This window comes from Diabrotica virgifera, chromosome 9 (genome assembly GCF_917563875.1).
Source record: "Diabrotica virgifera virgifera chromosome 9, PGI_DIABVI_V3a".
In the NCBI taxonomy this organism is placed as follows: domain Eukaryota; kingdom Metazoa; phylum Arthropoda; class Insecta; order Coleoptera; family Chrysomelidae; genus Diabrotica; species Diabrotica virgifera.
Genome location: NC_065451.1, coordinates 153,554,267 through 153,569,102, shown reverse-complemented (window position 1 = coordinate 153,569,102; position 14,836 = coordinate 153,554,267). Strand labels below are relative to the sequence as shown.

The following is a 14,836-nucleotide window of genomic DNA, read 5'->3' as shown; positions in this document are numbered from 1 at the left end:
AAGAAACGCGAAGTGATAGTGTCATTTCTGAAAAAGATAAGAGTAGTAATTTACGTGACGGTAAAATTATAAATTTAGATTTCGGCGAAAACAGTAACAATGTAGCAATTGAAATAGATCATAATATAAATCATGAAACCGATACAAGCTCTGAAGATAACAGTTTAGTTTATGAAACTGATACAAGTCATTGGGTTAGTTCCTATGGAAGGAAAATTAAATGTCCTCAGAGGTTGGATCTTTAATTGTAAATTCTGTTTTAGCTTTATTAAGGAAAGGGGATGTCAGGGTAACTAGTGATAGTTCTGTGTTCCATGTACGCCTGGCATGTCCTATGGGTTGACAGACGAAGGCAACTTCAGGTCAGCCAGTATAAGATGTAAGTTGTACTGTTAATTAAAAATAAACATATGGAAGTAATCCAAATCCTTTATTATACCATAAACCGAACCAGTAAAAACACAGAGACTACAGCCAAGTACTACAAAAACTGAAGTATCAGCTTTTCATCTAAACAACAAGTTGGCAAACAGAGAATTGCGAGTGTATTTTAATAATAAGCTGTTAAAACACAACAAATACCCGAAATACCTTGGGGTTACTCTAGACAGAATGCTCACATTCAGAGAACACCTGACGAAAACAGCAGCAAAATTGAAAACACGCAACAATATAATACAGAAACTCTGCGGCACTACATGGGGGTCCACAGCATCAACATTAAGATCCTCTGCTCTTGGCCTGATATATCCGGTGGCAGAATACTGTGCTCCAGTGTGGCTAAATAGCAGGCATACCCACCTGGTCGACACCCAACTAAACCGTACTATGCGTATGATAACAGGCACAATTAAGCTCACCCCTACAATGTGGCTACCTACCCTTAGTAATATAGCACCACCCAACCTACGCCGCGAACATGCATTGGTTAAAGAATATAACAAAATAATGGACAGTCGCCAGCTTCTAGTCCACAACGACATCCCCGATATTCTTGGAAACCGTCTCCGATCCAGGTTATCCCCTCTACAATCTGCTCAAGCGCTGCAGCAATCCAACTTTGACTTAAATACCCGATGGAGAGAAGATTGGGAAAGTAGGACAGATCCGCATTACCATAGTCTACCGGACATCATAGGGAAACCTGGCGAATTTGAACGTCCCCGTAAGATTTGGGCAGCCCTTAATCGAATTCGAACAAACTGTGGAAGATGCGCCGACTCCCTCCACAGATGGGGTAAACTCCCCTCGCCTTCTTGTGACTGCGGCGCTGCAAGACAGACGATCAGTCACATTGTTCAGGACTGCCCACGCAGAGCATACACAGGCGACCCTATAGACTTTGTAATGGCAACCGAATCGAATATATAAAAAAATTGGACATCTGTTTGTGATGCATTGTATAATGCATAAATCTAAATATATTCTGTGATATACTTAAGCCATACGCTAAATAAAATTGAAGTAACACCCTTCCAATGTAAAATGGTATATTAAATTTTTATTATTATTTTTTAATTATCTAAATGGATTAATAAAAAACATCACGGTCAACATTTTCGGTCATATTAGACCATCATCAGTGCGAGCCCCCTATGGTGGTAACGAGTTTTCGCTACCCTAACGATGGGGTGATTAACTGGAAGATACTATATTTTCCATTAATTACTTTATTATTATAGGTACATTTAATACTCGTTACTAGTACCCAGTTGACGATGGAATGAACGTCCTCTCTTCGAGGTGGCACTCTCTACAGTAACCCCAACATTAGACTGCCCCAAATATCTCTGTGTATGAATACTTATTGATTACCTATGTTTGTAATACTTTCGTATATGTATGTCAAGATTATTATAAAGAAATGTAATCTTGCACTAATACCTACATGTGTAAGTTTTGTTTACAAGACTACTTAAACATTCGGCATGCTTGACTGTTTACTAATATATTTAAATATATCACAGAGGATTAATTTTAAGATATTTGAAATTATGTGAAATTCTGAAATATTGTTAAAATCTAGGACACCCCCTTCCAAGACCAATTTGGTTGGTTATTTGGTCTTCGTCTCTCACCATAGCACCCGTGCCTTTCAAGCAGGGATGTGTATACCCCTTAATGATTTTAATTCCTTTAACATCGACCCAGAGTCGTCATGTTCTTTAATCTAGGGACTTAAATAATGTAATGTAACGGTCTTTTGACCCATTTCTGTGACCAGTTCCAATTACTGATGTACATACTTAGATGTACAGACTTATCACCAACATAATTCCTTCATCACCAACATAATTCCTGTCATTTGACATGTTCTACGTGTCGGACTTATTAAAATGTCCAGTTGGTGATAAATACCAGTCTGATGTTTGCATGAGAATTTAATGAAAGGTTAACAAATCAATTGGAAGTTCTGTCCGACAAAGTACATGGGACGTTTTCGTAGTCTGACGTTCCAAATTTTTAACCTGTTCCACGATTAAAACTTACCTTGTTCCAGTGTTCCCATGCATCAAAGTTTGTCCGACTAGACACCGTTAAGCTATTAGCAAATTTTGCTTGCTATTAATCAACTTTTTTTGGTACGCGGGATCTAGGCCTAAAAGCCATTTTTCAGGAAAGAAAACCATACCATCTTCTATTTACATCTGCTCTATTCCATTGTCTTTGAACAATTCATTTGATATATTCTGTCCATCTCTTTAATTTTTCCTAGTATAAACTAGTATTCAATACTAGTTTCCCATTTGTATATTTTAATATTCAGTATTCCCTATTTTCTTTTCTATTGTTGTGAGTTAATTCTTTAATTTTTTTATGTGTGCTAAAACTATCATGCCTTTTCTGGTATTCTGATTATCTTTGTTTTTATGTTGACGTCTTTCTTTAATTAAATCTAAAATTTCCTCCGTCATCCACTGTTTCTTTTATCTGGTTGATGGCAGAATTTCTTTTTGACTTTTATCTATTTCTGTCTTTACCATAAAAAATAATTGTCATTATGTGTTTATTTATTGTTCATTCCCAACAATATCTTTGATATTATTTCTGTAGTGGTATGGCAAAACTTGAAATGTCCGATTTTTGCTAAAATGAGAGTATTTGCTTGATATGTTATTTAGTAACATTTCTTCAAGTTGGCACAGTTTGGTATGTCTGTGGTGAAGCAGGGCCGCCGAGAGGGCGGTACAGCCGGTACATTTTACCGGGGCCCGGCGATGTAAGGGGCCCGGCGTCGACCAGACTAAAGACGTAATTTTTCCCGTTTTTTTTTTGCACTTCACTTTATGCCCATAATGCGTTTAATTAGTACTCGGCTATATTTAATATATTGTAGCGGTTATTTACTGTAATTACTTCTAATTACAATCAAACTAGCGGTTCGTAATTTATATACGACTTTATTATTTATTTATACAAGTTTACTTTACAAACTTTAGCTTAAGACTAACTCTATTTACAAATATGTCCTATTTATATATGCGATACAGATATTCCAGAAATATCTATATATCTCCAGCTATGTCCATGTGACCGCTTGCACGTCATCGGCGCTGCATCGGCGTATCTCGAAACATCGATAGTGTTCTGTCTGTGCTAAGACGGGAGCTGGTATACGAGGGTAGGTCAATAATTATTTTGTTACACTGCTCCCCTCTTAAGATCTGAGCGTCCCGATCAGCAACTCTAGATGGCCCAGGATGGCGGAATCTACAGGATTCTCCAGCTCTGCATACACCCCTAGAAAAGAAGTAACAGTCTACTGTCTTTGAAGGGTATGACATCTTCGGGTTCATGCAACACACAGTAATCCGTACGCCAGTTTCTCTGAAGATCACTTCCAGCATGCTTCTCACAATCTTCCAATCCAGATTTTCTACTGCATGGCCAATTTTTGGTAAAGCCAAATCTTTGATGTCATAATTACAGACCATTTTCTTCAAATTAGTTAGAGCACGCCATATGTTCTCGTAGCTTGGCGTGTCCGTATAAGACTTCCTGGTCACTATATACAGCAAAGATCGAGGACCATCTTCCAATCGCAATACTCTTCCAATTTTAGGTTGTTGATTCCTTAACTCGTCCAGGCGGCCGAACTTTCTATTGAATACGGACGAGATTCCTTTAGTCATCTCGAGGTCTTGTGCAACACAGTGGGCTAGAGAGACGTTTTCTGGAACACCAAACAGATCTTGCTGAACTTCTGTGGTCACGCCGAATCTAGCACTCTTTCTTTCTGCGTAATTTGACATAAATTGATTAAAACTTGGCTGTGCGACATCTTTCATCTCCTGTTGGAGGACTCGTGCTTCTTCTGTTTCATTTGAGCCAGCATATGGTGCAAGACGATTTATGTGAATAACTTTTGGTTTACCGTTTGGCAACTTCTTAATTCTATATATTACGTCATTTATTTTCTTCTTAACTTCATACGGACCTTCCCATTGTCTTTGCAGTTTAGGACACAAGCCTCGACGACGTTGCGGATTATAAAGCCAGACAAGATCACCTACTTCGAAGCTTTCATTCTTGCATCGAGAATCATATTGATCTTTCATTCTGTCACTGGCTATCTGGATGTGTTGTCGGGCAAGTTCATGAATGTTGTTCATTCGTAATTTCAGGCGGTCAACGTAGTCTTCGCCTGCAACATGTTCCTCGGAAGGTCCGCAGCCAAACTCTAGGTCGCAGGGCAACCGAACTTCACGACCCAACATCAGGCAGGTTGGTGTTTGACCTGTAGTTTCATTTACGGCCGAGCGGTAGGCCATCAGGAATAAATGAATGTGTTGGTCCCAATCTCGCTGATGTTCAGATACAACTTTGGACAAGTGTTTACCCATCGTTCGGTTCATCCTCTCGACCATCCCATCTGATTGAGGATGCAGGGGTGTTGTTCTGGTCTTATTGGCACCAATCAATTTACAAACGTTTTGGAAAAGAGCTGACTCAAAGTTTCGCCCTTGGTCGGAGTGGATCTCCAAGGGAACACCAAATCGGCTAAAGAATTCTTTAACAAGTACCTCTGCAACGGTAGCAGCTTCTTGATTTGGTAATGCATAGGCCTCGGTCCATTTCGTAAAATAATCCATGGCTACCAGGATGTATTTATTTCCAGCATCGGTTTCTGGAAATGGACCTGCAATGTCGATAGCTACTCTTTCCATAGGACTTCCAACATTGTACTGTCTCATGGGTGCTCTCTTTTTACCAACTGGACCATTACCGGATGCACACAGTTCACATTTCTGGCACCATCTTCTTACATCATCTTTACAGTTCACCCAATAGAACCGTTCTCGAACCTTTTGCAGAGTCTTCGTAATACCAAAGTGTCCACCTGATGTACCGTCATGCAACTGACGCAATACTTCTGACACTTTACTTTTAGGTACAATTAACTGAAGCTTAGATTCTGTACCATCATCGTTCTCAAAGGTTCTGTACAGAAGATCATCTTTTAGTACCAGGCAATTCCATTGGCTCCAGTAGGCCTTGACTTCCGGACTACATGCACTAATGTTTTGCCAACTAGGTCTCTCACCTCGACGCATCCAATCCAATACTCTTTTTATACATGGATCGTCTTCTTGGGCTTCTTGTAACTGTTGTGGCTGCCATTGCTCATTAACGACGGTAGTTCGTCTCACAGGGCAAAGCTGTTCATCTAGTTTAAGCCGGTGATTACAACTTTCACTGCATGGCCGTATCGAGGAAGCATCTGTATTTGAACCAACTCTTCCAGCCCTCTTCATGCGTCTCTTCGGCATCGTGTCACGAATCACCCTCCGTACTATTTCCACCAAACGTTCATCTTTTCTCTTATCGCCTTTTTCCACGGTTATTACTCGATTGTTTCGTGAAGCTTGGCTAGCTGCTTCGTGTTCCAAGGCAATAGCAAGTGCTTCATCTAAAACTTTCGGTCTTGCTAGTCGTAAAGCTTTCTGTAGTTCATTATCTTTCAGCCCATTGACGAAGGTATCTACTGCAATTTCTTCTAAAACGCTGTCTGGCACCTCTGGATAAGCCAACCGCACCACACGAGCCACATCTGCTTCAAATTCTTGCAGATTCTCACTTGCTCGTTGACTTCTACTTCGCAGTTGTGCTTTGTATACTTGTTGTAGATGGGCATCTCCATAGCGTTTTTCTAGACGAGTGAACAAGGTCTGGTAACATTTTTCTTGACCCTTAGGAATTGATCTTAATATATCTGCAGCATCACCTCGCAAAGCAGCAGTCAAGGAAACAGCCTTTTCTTGTTCGGTCCAATGGTTGGCGGTCGCAATAGCTTCGAATTGTCTAAGGTATATGGACCAAGAGGACTTCCCATCGAATGGTGGTAATTTAAATCTCATATGATGCGATGTTTCGTCTCTCGGTGTCTCATCCTTCACTACAAGATCTAAAGCTACTGCATTAACTGATGGTTGTACTTTTGTATCAGTTATCATGCTCTCTAGTTGTTTGATCTTCTCTTCTAGCATTTCTTTATTGTCGTCTACACTTTTCTGTATCTTATCGAATGTTCTGGAAACTTCTTCAAATTTCTCGTCGGTCTGTCTACAAACGTCTTTTATTACTTGAGAAACACTTTCAAATTTCTCATCGCTTTTTCTAGAAGTTTCATCGATCTTTTGAGAAACACTTTCAAATTTCTCGTTGTTCTGTCTAGAAGTTTCATCGATCTTTTGAGAAACACTTTCAAATTTCTCGTTGTTCTGTCTAGAAGTTTCATCGATCTTTTGAGAAACACTTTCAAATTTCTCGTTGTTCTGTCTACTAACTTCTTCAAGTTTCTCGTCGCTTCTTCTAGAAGTTTCATAGATCGTTTCAGAAACAGTTTTTAATTTCGATAAGATTACTTGTTCTGCTGACTGGAAGTGGAACGTCTCTGGATCATCTCCGTTCTTCGTTAGGACTTCCTTGAGTCGTGCTTGTAGGACTATCTTGCACCCACTGCTGTCTAATTCGTACTCTTCTAATTGTTCACGGAGCTGTTTTATGGTCAGTTCTTGTAGCAACATCTTTGGTCGGCACACACGTACTTTTCAAAATGTCTAAGTCTTTCCGAATACCGAACAATCAACGCACTTCAATTATTCCCGACGAATAAAGTTCAAAAGTCTTTCCGAATACCGAACAATTAACGCACTCCGATTATTCCCGACGAATAAAGTTCAAAAGTCTTTTTTTCACTTTTCATTTATTTACACTCCACACCGTTAACACCACTGTAGCGGTTATTTACTGTAATTACTTCTAATTACAATCAAACTAGCGGTTCGTAATTTATATACGACTTTATTATTTATTTATACAAGTTTACTTTACAAACTTTAGCTTAAGACTAACTCTATTTACAAATATGTCCTATTTATATATGCGATACAGATATTCCAGAAATATCTATATATCTCCAGCTATGTCCATGTGACCGCTTGCACGTCATCGGCGCTGCATCGGCGTATCTCGAAACATCGATAGTGTTCTGTCTGTGCTAAGACGGGAGCTGGTATACGAGGGTAGGTCAATAATTATTTTGTTACAATATTTTGTTTAAAATTTTAACAGCAATAAATCACAGGAGTCAAATACTACAGTGCAGTCAGATAAAATTATGGTATGGATATGGAGATTAACAATATATCAGGGCTTCTAGAAGATTTACAAAAAATCAGAAGAATCTATGTTGAAGAATCTAAATTAGTTACCAGCAATTATGGAATAAATCCAGAATTTACATGACTCTGACTCTATGCTAAGCTTTGTCCATAAAATTGTATAATTTTCAGTGACAATAAAGCATATTTCTATTCTATTCTACATCAAATAAAGAAAAACGGCGCAAAAAGCTTGTGAGATTTTTTGATGATTTGCCTGGGCCTAGTATATGCGACTGATAATTTTGAGCCCGACACAATATTTCGCTGGGAAATATTTAATATTATCATATAATAAGCAGTTTAACCAGATTTAATGCGGAAAATAAAATTCATTCGCTATTTAACATTTTATGGATATTCCGAGATGAAGATGACGACAATATTAAGAAAAAAATTTATATATGTATGGTATTGTAGCGGTTATTTACTGTAATTACTTCTAATTACAATAAAACTAGCGGTTCGTAATTTATATACGACTTTATTTTTATTTATACAAGTTTACTTTACAAACTTTAGCTTAAGACTAACTCTATTTACAAATATGTCCTATTTATATATGCGATACAGATATTCCAGAAATATCTATATATCTCCAGCTATGTCCATGTGACCGCTTGCACGTCATCGGCGCTGCATCGGCGTATCTCGAAACATCGATAGTGTTCTGCCTGTGCTAAGACGGGAGCTGGTATACGAGGGTAGGTCAATAATTATTTTGTTACACTGCTCCCCTCTTAAGATCTGAGCGTCCCGATCAGCAACTCTAGATGGCCCAGGATGGCGGAATCTACAGGATTCTCCAGCTCTGCATACACCCCTAGAAAAGAAGTAACAGTCTACTGTCTTTGAAGGGTATGACATCTTCGGGTTCATGCAACACACAGTAATCCGTACGCCAGTTTCTCTGAAGATCACTTCCAGCATGCTTCTCACAATCTTCCAATCCAGATTTTCTACTGCATGGCCAATTTTTGGTAAAGCCAAATCTTTGATGTCATAATTACAGACCATTTTCTTCAAATTAGTTAGAGCACGCCATATGTTCTCGTAGCTTGGCGTGTCCGTATAAGACTTCCTGGTCACCATATACAGCAAAGATCGAGGACCATCTTCCAATCGCAGTACTCTTCCAATTTTAGGCTGCTGATTTCTTAACTCGTCCAGGCGGCCGAACTTTCTATTGAATACGGACGATATTCCTTTAGTCATCTCGAGGTCTTGGGCAACACAGTGGGCCAGAGAGACGTTTTCTGGAACACCAAACAGATCTCGCTGAACTTCTGTGGTCACGCCGAATCTAGCACTCTTTCTCGCTGCGTAATTTGACATAAATTGATTAAAACTTGGCTGTGCGACATCTTTCATCTCCTGCTGGAGGACTCGTGCTTCTTCTGTTTCATTTGAGCCAGCATATGGTGCAAGACGATTTATATGAATAACTTTTGGTTTACCGTTTGGCAACTTCTTAATTCTATATATTACGTCATTTATTTTCTTCTTAACTTCATATGGACCTTCCCATTGTCTTTGCAGTTTAGGACATAAGCCTCGACGACGTTGCGGATTATAAAGCCAGACAAGATCACCTACTTCGAAGCTTTCATTCTTGCATCGAGAATCATATTGATCTTTCATTCTGTCACTGGCTATCTGGATGTGTTGTCGGGCAAGTTCATGAATGTTGTTCATTCGTAATTTCAGGCGGTCAACGTAGTCTTCGCCTGCAACATGTTCCTCGGAAGGTCCGCAGCCAAACTCTAGGTCGCAGGGCAACCGAACTTCACGACCCAACATCAGGCAGGTTGGTGTTTGACCTGTAGTTTCATTTACGGCCGAGCGGTAGGCCATCAGGAATAAATGAATGTGTTGGTCCCAATCTCGCTGATGTTCAGATACAACTTTGGACAAGTGTTTACCCATCGTTCGGATCATCCTCTCGACCATCCCATCTGATTGAGGATGCAGGGGTGTTGTTCTGGTCTTATTGACACCAATCAATTTACAAACGTTTTGGAAAAGAGCTGACTCAAAGTTTCGCCCTTGGTCGGAGTGGATCTCCAAGGGAACACCAAATCGGCTGAAGAATTCTTTAACAAGTACCTCTGCAACGGTAGCAGCTTCTTGATTTGGTAATGCATAGGCCTCGGTCCATTTCGTAAAATAATCCATGGCTACCAGGATGTATTTATTTCCAGCATCAGTTTCTGGAAATGGACCTGCAATGTCGATTGCTACTCTTTCCATAGGACTGCCAACATTGTACTGTCTCATGGGTGCTCTCTTTTTACCAACTGGACCATTACCGGATGCACACAGTTCACATTTCTGGCACCATCTTCTTACATCATCTTTACAGTTCACCCAATAGAACCGTTCTCGAACCTTTTGCAGAGTCTTCGTAATACCAAAGTGTCCACCTGATGTACCGTCATGCAACTGACGCAATACTTCTGACACTTTACTTTTAGGTACAATCAACTGAAGCTTAGATTCTGTACCATCATCGTTCTCAAAGGTTCTGTACAGAAGATCATCTTTTAGTATCAGGCAATTCCATTGGCTCCAGTAGGCCTTGACTTCCGGACTACATGCACTAATGTTTTGCCAACTGGGTCTCTCACCTCGACGCATCCAATCCAATACTCTTTTTATACATGGATCGTCTTCTTGGGCTTCTTGTAACTGTTGTGGCTGCCATTGCTCATTAACGACGGTAGTTCGTCTCACAGGGCAAAGCTGTTCATCTACTTTAAGCCGGTGATTATAACTTTCACTGCATGGCCGTATCGAGGAAGCATCTGTATTTGAACCAACTCTTCCAGCCCTCTTCATGCGTCTCTTCGGCATCGTGTCACGAATCACCCTCCGTACCATTTCCACCAAACGTTCATCTTTTCTCTTATCGCCTTTTTCCACGGTTATTACTCGATTGTTTCGTGAAGCTTGGCTAGCTGCTTCGTGTTCCAAGGCAATAGCAAGTGCTTCATCTAAAACTTTCGGCCTTGCTAGTCGTAAAGCTTTCTGTAGTTCATTATCTTTCAGCCCATTGACGAAGGTATCTACTGCAATTTCTTCTAAAACGCTGTCTGGCACCTCTGGATAAGCCAACCGCACCACACGAGCCACATCTGCTTCAAATTCTTGCAGATTCTCACTTGCTCGTTGACTTCTACTTCGCAGTTGTGCTTTGTATACTTGTTGTAGATGGGCATCTCCATAGCGTTTTTCTAGACGAGTGAACAAGGTCTGGTAACATTTTTCTTGACCCTTAGGAATTGATCTTAATATATCTGCAGCATCACCTCGCAAAGCAGCAGTCAAGGAAACAGCCTTTTCTTGTTCGGTCCAATGGTTGGCGGTCGCAATAGCTTCGAATTGTCTAAGGTATATGGACCAAGAGGACTTCCCATCGAATGGTGGTAATTTAAATCTCATATGATGCGATGTTTCGTCTCTCGGTGTTTCATCCTTCACTACAAGATCTAAAGCTACTGCATTAACTGATGGTTGTACTTTTGTATCGGTTATCATGCTCTCTAATTCTTTGATCTTCTCTTCTACGGCCAAAACTACTGCATTAACTGAAGGTAGCACTTTCGTATTGGTTACCATAGTCTCTAGTTGTTTGATCTTATCTTCTAACATTTCTTTACTGTCGTCTACGCTTTTCTGTATCTTATCGAATGTTCTAGAAACCTCTTCAAATTTCTCGTCGTTCTGTCTACAAACGTCTTTAATTACTTGAGAAACACTTTCAAATTTCTCGTTGCTCTGTCTACAAACTTCTTTAATTACTTGAGAAGTCTCGTCAAATCTTTTAGCAACATTTTCGAATTTATCGTCGCTTTTTCTACTAACTTCTTCAAGTTTTTCGTTGTTTTTTCTAGAAGTTTCATCGATCGTTTCAGAAACAGTTTTTAATTTCGATAAGATTACTTGCTCTGCTGACTGGAAGTGGAACGTCTCTGGGTCATCTCCGTTCTTCGTGAGGACATCCTTGAGTCGTGCTTGTAGGACTATCTTGCACCCACTGCTGTCTAATTCGTACTCTTCTAATTGTTCACGGAGCTGTTTTATGGTCAGTTCTTGTAGCAACATCTTTGGTCGGCACACACGTACTTTTCAAAATGTCTAAGTCTTTCCGAATACCGAACAATCAACGCACTCCGATTATTCTCGACGAATAAAGTTCAAAAGTCTTTTTTTTTTCACTTTTCATTTATTTACACTCCACACCGTTAACACCACTGTAGCGGTTATTTACTGTAATTACTTCTAATTACAATAAAACTAGCGGTTCGTAATTTATATACGACTTTATTTTTATTTATACAAGTTTACTTTACAAACTTTAGCTTAAGACTAACTCTATTTACAAATATGTCCTATTTATATATGCGATACAGATATTCCAGAAATATCTATATATCTCCAGCTATGTCCATGTGACCGCTTGCACGTCATCGGCGCTGCATCGGCGTATCTCGAAACATCGATAGTGTTCTGCCTGTGCTAAGACGGGAGCTGGTATACGAGGGTAGGTCAATAATTATTTTGTTACAGTATTTATTGTGCAAGTTTTATAAAGAAGAATCAGTGAAGAATTGATAGATGAAATTTTTCATTTGAGAGCGATATACAAGGATAATATTGGTGAATCTCAACTTTCTCCAATATATTTGCTTAATAAGATTAAACATCTCAAATTTGAATCATTATTGCATTAAGAATATTTTGCACATTACTGGTGACAGTCACAGAAGCAGAAAGATTCTTTAGTTTTCTTTTTCGCATAAAAAATTATATGAGGTAATGATAGCTACAATGAAATAGGATCGGTTAGTTGCCTATCATCCTTGTGAATTGAGAATGTTTTAGCAAAAACATGGGATTTTTCAAAAATTAGACACATTTTTGCCAAACAGAAAACTCGAAAAGCACCTGTAATATAAATATTATCACTATTATAAATATACACACAACGCAAAAGTCTAGGGATATTTTTATAAATAGACGTATTTTGTTTATCTGTAATTAACTTAAAAAAAGTAATACAAAATTTGTAGTTTAAATTGTTGTTTAATATGTCAAAAACCATAAATTGCAAAAAAAAAACAGAAAATTGGAGCAAAAAAAATATATTTCAAATCATCCATGTTTCACATATCTGCATAAAATGTCAAAAATACGAAATATAAACTTAAAATAAAGTATGGCCACCATGTTGGCTTATCACAGCTCGACATCTACTGTTCATGCTCCGAATCACATTGTTAATGTCTGCTTGAGGTAGTTGTGTCCATTGTTCTCTCAGAAGCTCTTTTAATTGAAACTCATTGTAGATATTGCCCATATGTGGAGTAATTCTTCGTTGGAGCATGTCCCACACATGCTCTACGGGATTCAAGTCCGGTGATTGTGCTGGTCACGGCAATACATCAATACCCTCGTTATCCAATCAGTTTTTTACAATATGCGCAATATGTGGTCGAGCGTTATCATGCATAAAGTAAAAATTTTCTCCAACAGCAGCAGCAAACGGGCGCACAACAGGTTGAAGAATAGTGTCCAAATATTGCTGACTTCTGAGAAAGCCACGTGGAAAAATGAGGTCAGTTCTTCCGTCAATCATGATTCCGCCCCATACCATTAATGTACCACCTCTGTATGCATACACTTCTTGAAGATGTCGTAATCGTTCTCCATTTCCCGGTCGTCTCCAAACTCTTGTCCGACGAGAATCTGGATGAAATCCATATCTAGACTCGTCACTAAAAAAACTGTGGCCCAGTCATCGTCAGTATAATTCTGAAACTCTTGACACCAGATTAGTCTTGCAGCGCGATTGCCTCTAGATAGAGGTGGACATCTCAGTGGTCGCCGACTACGAAGATTGGCTTCATGGAGACGATTCCTCACAGTACTGCGGCTAATTGTTACATTATGTGCAAGCTGTAATTCATTAACCAGCTCGGGTGCTGTGATTGTTGGCTGCCTTCTGGCAGCTTCTGGCTTCTGCCTCTAAACCGACGCCACAAACGACTTACGACGCTTTGGGAGACACCCAGCTGGTCAGCAACTTGAGTTTGTCGCATACCAGCTTGAAGGAGGCCCACGGCTCTAATTATCTCGTCCAACGTTAAATGTTGTCGTTGCATGGTAAAAAGACAATATCTTTGATTCACCTATTAAGTAAGAATGGTATAAAGTGACTAAAATTAAAAATAAACAAAACATAACAATGTCGATTTTTTTGTCCCTTATAAAAAACATTCTAAAACACGTACTGCTATCAGTTTTACAATTTTTTTTTGATAAAAAGTGAGTGTCTGTATCAACAATTATAGTACAAGCAAATTTATATGGTCATGAGATTTCTGTCATTGGTATTGTCAAATTATTAAAATATCCTTAGACTTTTGCGTTGTGTGTATATACCAAAAATCAAAATTCAATAAAATTTATATTTGAAATGTTTCTTATTATTTATTATTAATAATTTGATTTCTATAAAAATTAAACAATTTTTTTCGCTCTTCACTTTTTGCCAGGGGCCCGCCCTTCACTTTTTACCGGGGCCCGCTCATCCCTCTCGGCAGCCCTGGGTGAAGGTAAAACTCTTAAAGAAAATCATTAAAAAAAGGTGTTCACTAAACAATTATCTAATACCAGTTAATACATTTCGTTACACCGTTAATGTGGTAAGTTGAAAATCACATTGGCATCTCGCTCTGAAAATTTCAAGAATTTAGAGGGCCTTTCAAACTTTCAAAATGCTCTACTGAAAAATTAGGCTAGACTGACATATCAACTTTTGCCATAATGCTACAGGTTTGCAAATCTCACATTTATCAAAAAAATATCAAATATTTAAGATCTTTCCCTCATCTATTTTTTATGAAGATTTAATCATAAAATTCAACTCGATTTAATCATGAAATAACAAATTTAAATATCCCATGCAAAAGTTACATCCACTTTTGCAATTATTATCTTACGTAACTGAAAGTTTTGGCAACATTTAGGTACTACGCCAATGCGTTATGTCGCCCGTTAATCGCAGTATCCTCTGATTATTATAGCGTAAAACAATTGCTTACCTAATGGCTACGTAATCGTTGAAGATTGATTTTCTCTACACGTACAGCGGGGGTGGCCGTGCTCAT

At 38.9% G+C, this 14,836-nt stretch overlaps 1 protein-coding gene across 1 annotated transcript; it reads right to left on the bottom strand.

Annotated features, from left to right (window-relative positions):
- Positions 1–3,402: 3,402 nt before the first annotated feature.
- LOC126892412 (uncharacterized) lies at positions 3,403–12,217 on the bottom strand. Its single transcript, XM_050661940.1, has 2 exons — positions 9,887–12,217; positions 3,403–5,140 (listed from the first exon to the last, which is right to left on the bottom strand). Exons 1-2 carry the CDS (start codon positions 11,766–11,768, stop codon positions 3,546–3,548), a joined length of 3,477 nt encoding a protein of 1,158 aa, XP_050517897.1. The 5' UTR covers positions 11,769–12,217; the 3' UTR covers positions 3,403–3,545.
- Positions 12,218–14,836: the final 2,619 nt, after the last annotated feature.

Coding starts and splice junctions, on each gene's coding strand:
- LOC126892412 (XM_050661940.1), bottom strand. CDS start 11,768: ATGTTGCTACAAGAACTGACCATAAAACAGCTCCGTGAACAATTAGAA. Junction 5,141..9,886: donor AGTAGCAATCGACATTGCAG/GTCCATTTCCAG, acceptor TCGACATTGCAG/GTCCATTTCCAGAAACCGAT.